General features: G+C 34.2%; 2 protein-coding genes across 2 annotated transcripts in view; one reads left to right on the forward strand and one right to left on the reverse strand.

Annotated features, from left to right (window-relative positions):
* The window catches only part of LOC111063000 (exonuclease 1), a 31834-nt gene extending 18744 nt beyond the window's left edge, over positions 1-13090 (reverse strand). The window contains exons 1-3 of the mRNA XM_039432146.1: positions 12762-13090; positions 6451-6570; positions 4177-4438 (exon numbers count right to left, since the gene is read on the reverse strand). Coding sequence (XP_039288080.1) covers positions 4177-4438; positions 6451-6570; positions 12762-12922 — 543 coding nt within the window. The 5' untranslated portion in view covers positions 12923-13090. The remainder of the gene's footprint in view (positions 1-4176; positions 4439-6450; positions 6571-12761) is intronic.
* A 229-nt stretch (positions 13091-13319) lies between these two features.
* On the forward strand, positions 13320-15209 carry LOC111063413 (serine palmitoyltransferase 1). Its single transcript, XM_022351095.2, has one exon. It carries the CDS (start codon positions 13552-13554, stop codon positions 15007-15009), a length of 1458 nt encoding a protein of 485 aa, XP_022206787.2. The 5' UTR covers positions 13320-13551; the 3' UTR covers positions 15010-15209.
* Positions 15210-17393: the final 2184 nt, after the last annotated feature.

A 17393-nucleotide genomic window follows, 5' to 3' on the forward strand; every position in this document is an offset into this window, starting at 1 on the left:
AATACCCAAAAACCACTTTTTTGGACTCAGGGGACCTTGAAACATATAGAAATTTAGAAATTGGAGTTAGCCTACCTTAATTTATTTCAGAAAGCAATACTTTCCTTACCTATGGTAATAGGGCAAGAAAAGTAAAAGTCAAGACTCTAGGTTCTCCCTGTATGCTTGAGGTCTGAGGTCAAATCTACAAATCAAAACTGTATGGGGTCAAAACTCCATCTTGCAACTGGTTCAAAAGGAATGAAATGTGTTGGTGTTGTTGAAGATCTAGTTAGTTGCATACATTAAAATCTCTAAGTACTAAACAATCATTCAAAATGATCTGTAAACAACGTGCTATTTTATCTGAGAAGTGATCAAGTATTTTTTTACATAGAATTACTGGTATCCTTTCTATTTTCTTTGAGACATACTATTTACGGTTATTTTTTATTTCATTATCAAGTGAAAAATCTTTCAAGTAGCCCTATTTAAATAAATTAAAAATATTATTTGTTATATTTTTCATACCAATACCAAACGGGAAGGGAAGCCACCTCAAGTACATAACATTTTTCTATCTATCGCAAGAGCGCACGTTGCTATTAAAATAGAGAAAAGCTACAGCCAATATCACGTAACAAACAAATAAACAATCTTTCAGTCAATGACAGATGACTGTTCAATGAATTTTAATTTATAACTCTAAAATCCTGATCAATATTCAATTCAATTCAATTCAATTCAATTTATTTGTCCTTTTTACAACATAGTTATTGTACAAAGTAGTTATGAAATAAATAACTTAAAACTAAAACAAAATAACTTAAAATAGCAGGTTAACAAAAACACGGAAGGCCCCTGCAAAGGCAAAGCCTGTGCGCAGGGGCCGAGTGTTACAAAAAACTACAGAACCAAAGTGAAAGCATAAAACAAAAATATAAATTATAAGTATGAAATTTGTATAATAAAAAATCTCGAGAATACAGACAATTAACAAGAAATAATGAGCTTATTTAAGAGAAAAAAAGAGTTGAAAGGTGAACAGTTACAAGAAATCGAACAAATCAGTAGAGTTATGCGATGTGATCCATTGACTTATTTCGTTAGAAAGATTTCTGGTCAATTGTTAGAGATAAAATGATCAGGTATTACGTTAACAAGTATATGGACAATGTAATTGAACTGCCTTCTACAAATGGATAAAACTGTATGATGAGATTCGAAAGTGATGGATGAGGGACGAAGATTGTACGGTGATAAACGGAGATTGAAAATATTACTATGCTTATTCATGTAGATTATCAAGTTTTTCGTGTGAAGCTGCCTGACAGTCAGCACATTCAGTTCCCTGAAAAGATTGTCACTAGGGAAACGTCTGGGCTTTCCAAGAATTGCCTTTAATAAGGTCTTCTGAATAACAATTATCTTATTCAAGTGATTCATGTAGGCAGCGCCCCAAATGATAATCCCATATTGAAGAAAAGACTGGATGTAAGCACAATAAACCAATCTAGAAACGGCTATGTTACTCAATTTACTGATAGTGTAGAATTTGTTGATCCAGTGTTTAAGCTTATTACAAGTGACATTGATGTGGACATCCCACCGAAGATGTTGATCAACAGTGACACCCAGATACTTGAAGAATTTTTCTCTACCTAATTTTGGACAACTACAATTTGATGAATCTGAAAGGTTACAATCAGGACTATGAATATGAATATGAGTGAGATCAAGCGGCAAACCAACACATTCGGTGAAAAGGCTAAAAATACACTTTTCTTTGCGTTGAGGGTAAGAATATGCTCATCTAACCAGGCTTTAACAGTTCTAATCCAGATTCAGCCCTATTTTTAACCTCTTCCCATGAATTACCAGTAAATATTAAGGCGGTGTCATCTGCAAAAGCAAGTGTCACACAGTTCTCAATATCAAGTTTGATTAAATCATTAATGTAAATGAGAAAAAGGATAGGAGATAGCACCGTGCCCTGTGGGAGACCAAAATTACTCAAAAGTCTAGAACTAGTTTTATTTTCTAAGGTAAGCTTTGATGTCTATCACTCAGGTAACTGGTGAATAATCTAAGGGGTACACCACGAATTCCTAATTAATATGAAATGAATATATTATTATATATATGTCCCATATGACTAGGGACAGTATAAACTAAACATTTCATTAATTATTATTGAAAAATTGAGCCTCTACAAGTTTTAAACAGAAATGAAATCCCAAGTGTTGTACTAAACCTTGAGACTGAAACCTTAAGGTGATTGTTAGTCTATATTCATTCTTTGCACCCTTACCATCTGTATTTTATGATTTTTACAAAGTTAATTTCTATTATGGGACAATCATACACCTATTATACAAAGAACGACATCAATCAAATCAAATAGAATTAGAAACTTCATTGACATTTCAAAATATACAAGTACAAAAGCATCTCTGAGAACAGTGTTAAATTTATAACGTCATTCTATTCCAACTGAAAGACACTAGAATATATAAACTACTACACTACACTAGTATTGCTTTCCAATGAGTTCCTGCTTTGCTAAACAGAATAGAATACAATTGGTTCTCATGGGGGTGTTCAGTTGCTCACACATTCGGAAGACTGAAAATAATGTGAGAACAATCTTGTAGGAACTACAAAATCAGCACCTGATTAACATTGGATTGCTATCTTTTCCTGTCATTAGACAAAGCAGATAGCTCCAGCCTTTTCTACCTCCGCACCGTTGCGAAATTGTTCGTAGCGTGTAAAGTAGTGTGTACTTGCGAGAGAAGGTGAGGGAGAGTGAGAGAGAAGATATCTTTGTGAGAGAGAAGATCCTCACAATCTTCTCCCTCTATGTATTTTGTGAGAGAGAAGATCCTCACAATCTTCTCCCTCTATGTATTTTGTGAGAGAGAAGATCTCCCTTTTTGTGAGAGAGAAGATCCTCACAGTCTTCAGATTCTCTGCAAATGTGGGGAGCTGTAACGAGGCAGAATATACACCCACATAAGACTAGAGAGAGACAGAGGCTGGACGAGCCCTACCAAAGATTGAGCATATTTTCAATTACTTTGTTCTTTTTTGCTTGTTTTTATTTATTTCCTTTTGGACTAGTAGGTCAGCTGGCCTACTTGTTCTTTGTGTTTTCATGACGTGTCCCTGGGGGTTTTTATGACCACCTTATGAACTTAACATTAAATAATTTAATAACTGAAGGAGTTTGATGAACTACCAGAAGATCCAATCTCAATTATGAAAAAGTACTCGTATTATTGAAAAATCATGAAAATATATAATTTCTCAACAAAAAAATATTTGAGATCAGATCAGAATATAATATTATATCAGATATGCCGGGATAACTTGAAGCTCAGCTATCTACTATAGACGGTGGTGGAGAAAGATAATTGGCAGTTTTGCCGACCTATCATTTCAACTGACTTTATAAAGGTGCGTACAGATATACGCGCCGCGAACATGAGCAATTCACTTTTAATCAGCTGACTATATCTGTATTTTTACAGAAACGGTATAAGATATAGATATAAAAAGCTTGGCATCAGCTGATTAAAATGAATTGCTCATGTTCGCGGCGCGTACGCACCTTTACGCTCACTATATTAAAATGTGTGAAAAATCTTACATGGAAAAGTAGAATATGTAAATAATCTTAGGATGTGATAAAATTGAATGCGTACATATGTGCAAGTGCAAGTCGAATCATGCATGAGCCGAAAAACAAAGTTTGAAAAGTGCTATTGAAACACGTTGTGACTTGCATGTAGCTGCTCAACATGTGCAAGCGTCCAGTGTGAGTGTTTCTATTGCTCTTTCCAGATTTAGTTTCTCATCTGCACGCTTGGTCATGCATAACCAAGCTTGCACTTACACATATACACATTCAATGTGATCACACCCTTATAGGAACTAGTAAAATGTGTGAACAACATTATAGGAATCACTAGTGCTCTATGTCTGCCTATCAGAGCAGTAGTTCTTAGCTGCGGGCTCAACAAAGTGTCATTCATAACAAAACTTGCACTTGCACATATATGCATTTAATGTAATCACACGCTTATAGGAACTAGTAAAATATGTGAACAATCTTATAGGAATCACTGGTGTTCTATTTCTGCTTATCACAGCATAAATTCATAAGAAAGCAGGGCTGAACAGAGTGTCACCCACCTTTTTGCAGCCGAACAGAATGAGATCAGAGTCCTCGGTGATGACTAGATGAGCGACGCCCGTCAAATTCAAGTAGGCGAGCTGAGCGTCAGCCTCGTAGGGCGCCGTGACGCAGTCGACGTTGGCCGCTCGACACGCGTGCATCAGCTCCAGCGCCATATTGTGCGTGATGTCCACGCAGCGTCTGATGAACGAGCGTGCCTCGTTCGGCTTGTCCTGACGCAGCAATTCGGCTGCGCGACGTCTGTTCAGCTCGCGGTTCCTAACCGAAACAGATACCAACATTTTATCCCAACCAACATACAGAACGAACACCGATTCCAACACTTTATTCCAACCAACAATAATTGCATAATCATTTATTATTGTTGAGCTATCGATGTCTCTGATACGGTCGCAGCTCAGTTTCATTTTTCTAGGTTTTCACCGCAGTCAATAGACCGGGGTCAAATACTAATAATCTAATTGTCGAATATTAATAATCTGACTGAATATTAATTATCCAGTCTCTTTGTTCGGCAAATTACTGTTCGATATTCTGCGTCCAAACCCCTTCTATTCTTTGGAGGAGTTTTTCACACATACTTTAAGATAAATTAAGTGTTAAGTGTTATGAATATTCTATTGACGTTGCTGATGACTGTATGGTCCGATAGCAAAAGAATTAAATCTATCTATCTATCTGACTCCGCAAATGTTAATAAGTATGTTCCTCTGTGTATTCAGAGACTGTATAGTATGGCCTTACAATCAAATATTTTCTCAATTCCGACACAAACAATCGTTTGCTCTCAATAGTTTTGAGATGTAGTGGGAGTAGGTTGAAGACGTTAGCTGTCCGTCAGCTCAGGTTAACAGCAAGTAAACAAACTTTACAACAAGCAACAAAATGACCTCGTGTTCAGACCTTTTTCTACAGACCTTGGTTTAGCTTAATGAATGAGAGTAATATTCAGAAATTGTAGAGAAAATTAAGCATTAAGAACATGCGAGAAATGAAAATGATGATAGACATAAAAGTGTTCAGACATTATAAAGCATGTTAATTATTTTCTCGTGGTGAATTGGCATTAATTGAAAGATTTCTTGGGATAAAACAGGAAGATTTAAAAAATATTATATATTTTTTTATTCAAAGTAATAGGAATATTAAGAACAGGCAACATATAACGTGCGAGTTGGCGGGTTAAAGTTGATAGGTACACTTTTTTTTTAATTGGATAATATTTTTCAATATAATTGTTAAGATCATTATAAGAGTGAGAAGAAGTGGCAACTGAAATTTTTAAAGTGGTCTAATAAGCGATTTATGGGTTGTTGAAAGTGCTAACTCCGTTTTCTTTCCAGATCATAAACGGATTCGAATTTTTCATTGAAGTTTTTTTTATATATTCAATTCAGTACATCATTGGCTTTGTTCTAATATGCGTTTTTTGCGATTTATGCCAAAATAAACAAGTTATCGAATTTACAAAAAATTTTACTTTTTTATTTATGAACGATATGGGGAATAAAATGTTTTAGTTTGGAAAGATACATTTTTTAAATTTTAATAGAAGTTCTGTTAATATAGTCGAAACCGTTTATGATCTGGAAAGAAAACGGAATCTGGAAAATTAGCACTTCAACAACCCATAACTCGCTTATTAGACACTTAAAAATTTCAGTTGCCACTTTTTCTCACTCTTATAATGATATTGACAATTATATTGAAAAATATTATCAAATTTGAATAAAAAATAAAAGTGTACCGAACAACCTTAAGGTCTGGTGTAAGAATTCTTCAGGTCATTTTTGGATAATTTCAGAGCCCCTCATTTTGACTTACATACTTTTTAATCAGGCAATCGAAAAACTATTTTTGAGATTGAAAAACTCAACTGAAATCTGTGCTTTTCAATCATCACTGCTGAAATACTCCGACTACTACTAAAATACCGACGTTTCCTACTTGCAAATTGATTAGAACATCAACTGAAAGTGTTTTGTCTTTTCAGGTTCGTTTTTATAAATATTTTTAGTTGTATTCATTTGTTTATTGTTAAATTATCATCATTTTATCATTATGCTATAGTTGATTATGTACGCTCTACTCTTTGTGCTTAGGGCATGGCCTTGATTACAAATAAACGTGTTCTGTTCTACTAAAATACTCAAGTTTGGCAAATCCATCCGAATTAAGTCTCATATCTATAATGATTGAATTGAAACAAAGAAAATGAGTCATTCTAAAACAACAACGAAAAAATTTCTAAAAAATACAAAATTCCTTACTCTCGTCTTTTCTTTTCAGTATCAGCCTTTGCCGGTAAATGCTGACCATCAAACACCATGATCGGTTTTATGTTATGAGATAACAGCATGTGGATGTACTTCATACAGTAGTACACATATCTGAAAATAAAATGAGTCAATATGCTTATTGTTCATACATAAAAAATAATTGGCACAATAATACCATAGAGTAAAGATGGCATAAGAAGATATCCCATGATATATGTCGTTTATGTTCTTAATTTCCTGATTTCTTGTCAACTCAAGCCGATTACTGTCGACAACTGTCTATTACTACTGTTTTGGCCAGGTGAGAGTGTAAGAACAGCTCAGCATTTGATACTACAGAGTGGCCTCCCATTTAAAAAAAAAAAAATTAAGAGTAATTTCCGGTTTTCAAGAGTAAAATTCTAAATTTTCCAGGTAGAGTTCCGGTATTTGAGGAACAAGATACATTCGTAAATAATTTATTATGGAAATCTTCAGTTTGATCTTCCATGATGAAATGCGAATAGCGTATTTGAATTTCCAAATATATTGATAATTTTTGACAGTACAGTCTATTTTTGTGAGGAATTATTATTTTGAGGAAATATTTGTGAGTACGTTCTTTCAACCACTCATGTGTGTGTAGTGCTTTCGGACAGGGTCCATTTTCAATACTCAGTGAGTAGTGAAAACCGAAAAATTCCTCACAAAAATAGACTACAATGTAAAAGTGATCAATACATTTGAACATTTATTATGTATTCATACTTTTACTAATGAAGCCATATAAATATGTATGTACAGAACCATAGCCGATTCCGGCTGTTGGTGACTTTGAACCTTGAAGAAAGTCTTATTCCAGAGAGAATGAAGCCATCAATATATTTAATTTTGAAATGTAATTGATGTATATCATGACTAAGAATATTATCCTTTTAAAAAAACGATAAGCGAGCGCCAAATTTTTTTCCACTGTTTTATACTCAAAATAAGCTAACAAATTGATTGAAACCAGAAATTAATATGAAATCTACTGTGCCAACAGTCTTCAGTTACACCCTTAGACCATAAAAACTTTATGATTGCACCAGAGGAACTGTTTTCAGTACATCAATAAGCATTGAAAAAAGCATAGGCTAACCTAAAATTATAGGAGATTTACTAATTAAATAAGTTACTGTACACTTCTTTACTAAATTAATTTAAATTTGTGAAAAAATTCTTGAATAATTGAAAAATTTATGTGGAATTTACGGTATTTTTCCCGGTTGGTAAAATCATGAGGAATTCAAGGTTCTCCCGGTTTTCCCGGTAGGTGGCCACCCTGTACTACTAGCTCACGAAAAATAACTACTGGGATTATCGGTCTCAGTTAACAGTGAAATTTGGAACATGAACGCCCTATACCATGATATATCTTTTCTCTATGATAATATACATACTACTATTACTGTAAGTACATTTTTTCCTCCAAAAATAACAAATTGATCCAACAATTTTTTGTTTCTTTTTATCATCTCTGTATATTTTGTATTGTGTTTTATTTTCTGTTAACGACGTGGTTAAATGGTAGAGTGGACATTACTGTCCACTGAAGGTCATTCATGCATTCAAATTAAGAATATTTTATCTGATACATTTTTACAATATATGTTAATCGGAGAATGGTAACAAACCAAATATTTGAATTTTTAATCAATCAACATAAATTGAGATTGAGCATTGAGTACGGTTTACTTGGCTATTAATAGTCCTATAGTAAGGTCCACGTTATAATGGCAGTATATAAAGATAGGAGAATAGCGATGACAATTCTCTGCATCAATTAATTATATTTCTACACTGTCAAAAACATAATTGGCATCGTTCTGGACCTAGAAAAGGATAGTACCACCGGCTTTGTCGAATGATAGAAAAGGATAGCAAAACCAAAGTTGATCAAATACTGTCATTATAACGTGGACCTCACTATAGCTAGAGATATTACTTTTAACACAGCTCTCAATGGAAGACAGAGAGGCTAATCACTAATCACTTCCACTACCCTAGAGAAACTGGTTTCCCCCTTCATGTTAAAAGTAATATATCTCTTGGACTATGGTCCGTCCCCTATGGGGACGATTGGCGGAAGGCCCAAATCAATAAGGCAGGATAATACTTTAAAAACATACTGTAACTGTAAAAACATCTTGAAAATATAATTTAGCACTCACTAATGATAAATGTTTCAACATTGGCAAGATACATATCTAAGCCAATCATGCATTGGAAAGCTAAATAAATCAACATTTATGTTAATTTGCTTAATTAAGTTAATTTCATTAAGGTTAGTCAAGTTAATTTTGTTAATTTTTGGTTAGGACTGGACTGTGAGAAGACCACGACGAGGGCTAAACATCCCTTTGCCTATTGACCCAACGGCATGGACGGATGAACTGATATTAGTCAGTCTTGATGAAGAATAAGTGTATCAAGGGTGTATCAGCCTTTTTCACACTTACCGATTGTCGGCCGACACTCAGAATCGTCATCCGATTGGTTGAGAATCAGTTGTTGGCCGTTTGTGAGAATTTTCCTCCAATCAGGGGAAAATTCGGTTGTCTGGTAATAAATTTTGACGAACAATCAGTGTGGAAAGGCCAAAGGCGGATTCCCACTTATCTGTATCAGTTGGTAAAAATATGATTCCAATGAGTTCTTATAGCATTATTCCGACCCAGCGAGTAAGACTATCCTATTAGAACTTATGAGAATAACATTTTCACTGTGCCGGGCATGTTCAATAATACTGTTATGTAGGAATCCGCTTTAAGGTATAATAGATCACATTGGATGCACGTGAAATCATGCATGAACGTGCGCGCAGATGAGAAACAAAATTTTGGAAGAGCCATATGAACACTCAAACTGAACGCGTGAACTTGCTGATGGTTTTCAGTGTGAACAGCACAGCTTCTTATGGCTCTTTCTAGATATTGTTTTTATCTGCGCGCTTGGTCATGTATAGGAATATGAACATAGGAATAGGTACTACACTGCATACCTCAGACTTAAGAGGATCTATCACCAGGAAATTGCTGATGCCAAAAAATCCAGCTTGGAAGGAATCATAAGTCAAGCCACAAACCCCTGTAAGGCAGCCTGGAATATTATAAATAAATCTAAAAAGGAACAGTCTGCTCTACCTAAAAATGCAAGTCCAGATGATTTCAGCAATTTTTGGACACCCTGTTACACAAATTCTTGGAGCTTCAACAGGAACTACAGCATGTGCGGTGGACAGACCGCAAAGTTTATCCAAACTCCTTGGATTCATGGTAGACTCATCACTGACATGAAACCAGCACATTGATATGATATGTAACAGACTCTCTAAAGAAACATATCTGATACGGAAACTGAGAAGCCACGATCCAAAGAATTACCTGGTTACTGCATACCATGGTCTGTTTCATAGCCACATCAACTATGGGATTGCATTTTGGGGTCATGCAAGTCACAGAATTCTTTTCCTACAGAAGAAAGTGGTTCGTATAATAACAACATCACCATACTTGGAGCATTGTCGCCCGCTGTTCAGGAGGCTGGGAATACTCACTGTCTTCAGTCAATATGTGCTGAACTCCCTTGTGCTTCTGAAAGGCCAACTTCACACACTCCAAGCAAGAGGCCAGATCCACAACTATTCAAATAGAAGGCGAAACAACATTGACCTTTCCTACTCTAGATTGGCTAAGCTGCACACTTGCTACCCAATGCGCGCATTAAAAATCTACAATAGACTTCTACAGCAGGTGCGGGAGCTGAAGGAGAGAGTGTTCAAGAAAGTGATCCGAGATAAGCTAATTAACCTTCCGCTCTATTCTTTGAATAAGAAGGAGATTATTTGTATGTTTTGTTATTTGAACTTTTGTGTTTTCATTAATTGACAATGTCTAACCGGTATGTACACTGGTCACAGACAGACCTTTACCTTTCTTACCAGTACCTTTCTTCTTGAGTAAGGTTAACCAAATTGTGCAAAGTGTTCCAGCTGCTGGTCATTCTGTATCTTACTATCTTGATAAATTGAGAAACTCTGTACCTGATGCTATACCTACTTCTTTTAATTTTAGTCATACTAGTGTAAAACAAGTTAAAAAAGATTATATCTTCAAAGAATAGTACCTGCCTTGATGTTTATAGTTTAAATTCTTTTATTGTAAAACTTGCCTCTCCTTATATTTGTGAAGTGCTTTGTTATTTGTTTAATCATTGTATTGATGTTGGAATATTTCCTAAATGCCTTAAATATTCTAAGGTGATTCCTGTGTTCAAGAAGGGCTGTGTTTTAGATTGTAATAATTACAGACCTATTTCAATAATCCCTATCTTCTCCAAAATCTTTTAGATAATTTTGTATAATCAAATTATTGAATATTTTGAGGTCAATCATTTGTTTAGTGACAGTCAATATGGGTTTAGACCTAACAGAGGGACTGGCATGGCTGTCTCTGAATTTTTGAAGAGCTGCATTTATTCTATTGATGATGGGCATAGGGTAAAAGGTAGTTTCTATGATATGTCTAAGGCATTTGATACAATATCTCATGAAATATTAATTAAGAAACTTACTTTTTATGGTTTTGACAATGCTGCAATTGGTCTTATGTCATCTTACTTGAGTGCAAGGTATCAGTCTGTCTTTTACAATAATTGATATTCAGATTTCTTGGAAGTGAAATCAGGTGTCCCCCAAGGATCTACTTTGGGCCAACTTCTGTTCATTATTTACGTCAATGATCTCCCTGCAGCCATAAGTACCAATTCTGTAAATCCTTTGCGGATGACCTGGCAGTACAAATCAAAAGTAGGCCTAACAATGTGTTTAGTAATTTACATAGTTTTGTATTAATTGACGACTGGCAGCAGCAAACTCACTATGTCTCAACAAAGAAAAAACTCAGATGTTGGAGTTTGGTTTCAATTCTAACAGAAATAATTCAAAAGTAGTAGTTAGTTATTAAAAATAATAGTTATTAAATAGTTAGTTATTAAATAATAGTTATTCAATATAATCTTAAATGGGAGTCACATATAAATTTGTTGCATGGCAGGCTGTCAAGAGGTATGTTTCTACTTAATCGTTTGAAATTTATTGTCGATTCTAATGTGTTAAAAACTGTTTATTTTGCTCATGTGTATAGTCATTTAGCTTATAGTATTAATGCCTGGGGAAATGATACTAATGTTACAAAACTGTTTGTTTTGCAAAAGCGAGCCGTTAGAATTATTGCTGGTGTCCCTAGTCGGTCTCATTGCAAACCATTTTTCAAACAGTATAAAATTTTGACAATTTGTGCTATTTATGCGCTGGAATGTTTGTTATATATTAAAAAAAACATAGCCTGTCGTGCTTTGAATAGCTCTGTTCATTGCCATCAAACAAGAAATGCCTCTTCACTCAGACTGAATCAGTGTAATTATTCATATATACATTGAACTGTTTTATTGCATTTGGTACAGAACTTTATAATAACCTGCCAGATAGTCTTAAGGTTGACGATTTTGAATGTTTTAAAAGTAAAATAAAAACCTATCTTGTTGAAAAATGTCCTTAAAACAGGAATGAATTATTTTTAAATATGTGATGTGATATGTCTTTTTAGATATTTTATATTTTATTATGTTGATCTCATTATCTATGTATTGTTCTCATATTTTTATATTTTATTATAGCCTACTATGTTTCTATGACTTTGTTATACATTGTATCAATGTTCACAACAATAAAAGAATTTGAATTTGAAGAAAAATTGAATTAAATGTATGATCTCACGTGCATCCATCTGTTTTCGCACAAACGTGCATCCAATGTGATCATACTCTTAAGATGGATGAACAAGATCCTAATATATACAATAACAAGGTACCGTAAAGCCCCAAAATTGGAGGGTAATTGTTAGAAAAGATGTGAAGCTGTTTCGATGTTGGAAATAATGCATGATCTAGGTAGCTGCTCACCCTTTTATCATCTACGCTCTCCTATTTTCTGACATAATAAATGAATACTGTAGCCTACATGCATTACTTTGAACACTCAATTACCTTCTCTGCTGCAATCCATGTTTTGACTTTCATCAAGTGTAAATTCAAAAATATCTATGAGATGATGATGTTAAAATTAAATGTTAAAATGTCCTTTAATCAAGAAATAGAGGCTGAAAAAGAGCTTAGTGAGCAATGTTGCAATACTAAGATTCCTAACCTCAAAATGTAGTATGTAGCTAGAACAACCCGTATTAATAGCAAATAATTTTAAATAATGGAAAAATTCAACTCACGCATCACATTTCTCGCCCCTTGCAAGTTTTTCAGCACAAGAAAAAGCACCTTTATGAAGCCAACAATAGGCATCTATTGCAACTGTACATCCTGAAAATTCCGATATATTTATTGGCCGTGATGTCTTTTCAAGAAAAGGTATCAAACCTTGGATACCCATGTCAAAAAATATTTGATTACTGTAGACGCATCGACAAAATAGAGACTTGTTTTTCAATATATGCAGGCTACAAAAATATTTAGATTATTTACATACATGGATCAGCAAATTAGCAGAAAGCAAAATGAAATGCAGCAACCTACTTTCCAGCCCAGCCGCCAAAATTGATTAAGAACTACCAACACAAATATCTAGCAGTGTTTCTAGCCGACATTGTGATTAAATGTATTACTGATATGTATTTTTCATAATTTCTAGTTTTAATACTATTGGAAGATTTTTTGAAGTGAAATGAAAATTGATTGATTTCGCTCCGTCTTAATAATCTATTGAATTTTTATATTAATGGGTCAACTATTCTTGTATGTGTTATATCGACTATGGCCTTTATCGACAATGGACTTGCTGAAAGTCGATTATTTGTATTGTGTTATCTTTATGACTGTGTTATTTGATCAATTTAATTTTAATAGTAATGTTATCAAATAGTTCAGTTGAAGAATTTAGGTGAAGTGGTATATTAAAAAATATCATTGGAAAAATTCAACTCATCAACTGTGGATGTTTCTTCAAGGAGGTGAACTTTATTAAATTTATTACTCATAGGTTAGGTGTGGACATTTGTAAACATGGTTGAGAAAAGTTTTTTTACCTCTATGTTAACAGAACTTTTTATTGACGTACCTTATTATCATCTATTACTCGAGGTTGCCCTATTTATTTGGGTGATATTTTTGATTTTTCGCAAAAGTACTCCTAGCCAATCAGAGATGAAAAGGTTAGGTTTGCTGTTGAAAGAAAGTGAAAAAGAACAACTGCTCAATGATTGGAATCCAGAACCGTTGATTGATAATGTCTCCAAAGAAATTCAACCACGTGTTGAAAGAATTGTAGAAGGTAAAGTTGGAAAACACATAACTGTAAATGGTCAAAACTGTCTTAACTTTGCCACACAAAATTACATAGGGTTCATTGGCAATGAAGCTATAGAGGAAAAGGCGATTCAAACAATATTTCAATGTGGTGTCGGGAGTTGTGGTCCACGAGGATTTTATGGAACACATGAAATTCACTTGGAGCTTGAAGATAAATTAGCAAAATTCATGGACCTAGAAGAAGCATTAGTCTACTCATATGGATTCTCTGCAATTTCCAGTGCAATACCGGCCTACGCCAAAAGAGGTGACATAATTTTTGTCGACGAAGGAGTCAACTTCGCCGTTCAAATGGGACTGGAAGCATCACGGAGTGAAATTAAGTACTTCAAGCACAATGATGTCAAAGATCTGGAAAAGTTGTTGGATGAACAAGCGGGACGTGATCTACGAAATCCAAAGAAAGCTGCTAAAACACGACGGTTTTTGGTTGTAGAAGGGATCTACATGAAGTTTGGAGATATATGTCCGTTGCCTGAATTGATAGAACTACGTAAAAAGCACAAACTTCGTATATTCATTGACGAGAGCATATCGTTTGGTACTCTAGGAAAGCATGGAAGAGGAGTGACTGAATATTTCAACATTCCAAAGATTGAAGTCGACTTGATTATGGTGAGTATGGAGAACTCGCTGGCATCAGTAGGCGGCTTCTGTGTTGGATCATCCTACATCATAGAGCATCAACGTCTCTCAGGTCTGGGATATTGCTTCTCTGCTTCACTGCCTCCGTTACTAGCAACTGCCGCAATTGCAGCCATAGAACACTTGGAATCAGATCCATCGATTCTAAATGACCTTCAAGAAAAGTGTCACCATCTACAGAAAGTCATCACTGGAAATGCAAAGGTCAGTGAAATTTTCACGTTGATGGCTCACCCTGATAGTCCGGCCAAACACCTGCATTTGAAGAACGCTTCAGACTTATCCCTTGAGAAACAAATAGCTATCTTGGAAAATATTTCAAACTTCTCCATCAATCATGGATATGCAATTGTGCCAGCTTCATATCTATACGAAAAAGAAAAGTGCAAACCTACTCCTAGTATTCGACTAGCAGTGAATGTTCAGATGACCCTAGAGGAAATTGATAAACTGTGTTTGGTTTTAGAACAAGCTTGTTCTGATTACATACTGACAAATAATTCATAAACTTTCATCCTATTTTCAATAAGAATTTAAACTTTTCATCAACGTACAAATTTATATTGTAATTATTATTTTTCTGTGTGATTGCACATAGCACAAAGACATTTAGTAAATATTGTAAAAATATATTGATTCCTCAGCCGTGTATAATTGTGACAAGAAAATTTGAAGAATATAGAAATATCGTCTATTAGAAATATCTATATTGTATATCCTATTTTCTCAAAACCCCCTTCTTTTTAATTTTCAAATATATAAAATAGTCATTTGGTATTATCCTTGGAAATCAAAATATTTGATTATGCAACTAAAAAGAATTAATTTTAAACATTCCCTATTTAAAAATTGATAGGGAGTGGTTAACCACAATATGATTGATAATTTTATCACTTGCAATGGCTAATTAGAATTTTATTCACAGTAATTTCAAAAAATTGAGAATCTGCACAAGGAGAACTATTAGCATAGAATAAATAATAATCTAGCTATTCTCTGCTACTAGGTAAGTCAAGATGTGACAAGGGAGTATGGCATAATTTGGAAGACTATGGCCCGGTTGCACAACAGCAGTTTAAATTTTAACCGTAATTAATTTCACGAGAACCAATCAGAGAAGGCGTTTTTGAAAAGACGGCTTCTCTGATTCGTTCTCGTGGAATTAATCACGGTTAAAATTTAACCGGCTGTTGGGCAACCGGCACTGTCAGTTGCATATTTATATTAGTTTTGATGAGTTTTACGAGATTCTAGATTAATAGTCAAATATTCAAGCTTATTGAATAAGGATACAATCACCTTTCTATATAGTAGTGATATCGTGAACTGTGTGGTGGATGTAAAGGGCCAAGCCACTTGAGGCGTTTTTCAGACAAGTCGGCAGGGCAAAAAGCTCTCCGTTTGGCTGATTAGGTTGGCGTTCGGTAATCAGCTGATAGGAGAGATTCCTGCCCTGCCAACTCGTCTGAAAAACGCCTCATGTGGCTTGGCCGTAATACTAAATGAACACCATTTTACATAACGAGTTGATACACTAGTATAAATCAAAATAGGCTGAATCGTCTACGTTTTCTAGCTCATAATCTCCAAAACTCAATAAGATCAACATGGATATTACAATACTAGCAGGTAACCCGTGTTCCGCAAGGGTCCATTTTGAAACTTGACAAACTGAAAACTTCTACTGAGTGGAATATTGTAGAGTTTGAAGTTGGCATAGAACCATCCTCAGTTAATCAAGAAACTGTATGCAAAATTTAAAGTTTATTTCAGTCCAGTAGTTTAGACGTGATGATACGTCATTTCATATCCCGTACGTGTATAAGCCAGTTCTTTCCTTTATTATAGTATAGATAAATTCTTGATACTAACATATAACTTGATACTAACATATAACTTGATACTAACATATAACTTGATACTAACATATAACTTGATACTAACATATAACTTGATACTAACATATAACTTGATACTAACATATAACTTGATACTAACATATAACTTGATACTAACATAATTAAGTGATATAACTCAAATCTTGTTCAGAAACCTTCCTCAACTTGATGTCAACCTGACAAAATTGGACTGGCTATTAATTTAGTTATCAATATTAACCAAGAGGTAGTCTCTCTAGATCAATGTACCCAGAATACGTATTCTATGTACATTGCTCTAGATTATAGTTCTATATTAACATAGTTATGTATTCATTTCCCATGAATTAAATTTCAACATTAATTTTGAAAAATGTAGAAGCAAAATTGAAATGCGGACTTCGAGGTGCACGAGATTGATATTTTTAGAATCTATGTGCAAAATTTGAAGATCTAAATAAATCATTCCCGTTTTTCCGGTATGCAATCCACAAGTTGGCATGTTTTGATGCGAACAAACACAACCCTACTCTCTCTTATTATATAGAAGATAATCAAAATAACAATTTGTGAAATTTGAATGGTATCATAGACACCTCTAATACAGAGGTGGTTATTATGGTATCCGATGGTTGTTTTTTACCATGGAAAGAATATTTTCAATGCCGAGTTAAACAAAAAACCTGTTAAATTTTAATCATGATTAAACCAATCAGAAAAGTATTTTTTGAGAAGAAGGCTTGTCTGATTGGTACTCGTAGCATTGGTTAATCGGGATTAAAAGTTACAGACTTGAGCTGCGTTTACACCAAAGTTATTAACAAAATGTTTATTTTTCTGTCATTATAGATTCTATTAGATTGAACGGAACTTGACAAACACATATGTTCATCATGTGTATGATAAGTTATGTTCAATCTAATAGAATCTATAAGGACGGAGGATTAAACTTATTTTGTTAATAACTTTGGTGTATGCTTTATGAGTGAGTCTTTCAATCCTATAATTATTTTC

Source organism: Nilaparvata lugens, chromosome 7 (genome assembly GCF_014356525.2).
Source record: "Nilaparvata lugens isolate BPH chromosome 7, ASM1435652v1, whole genome shotgun sequence".
NCBI classification, from domain to species: domain Eukaryota; kingdom Metazoa; phylum Arthropoda; class Insecta; order Hemiptera; family Delphacidae; genus Nilaparvata; species Nilaparvata lugens.

Excerpts from the sequence above, each read along its gene's own strand:
- LOC111063413 (XM_022351095.2), top strand. The coding sequence starts at position 13,552 with ATGGTTGAGAAAAGTTTTTTTACCTCTATGTTAACAGAACTTTTTATT.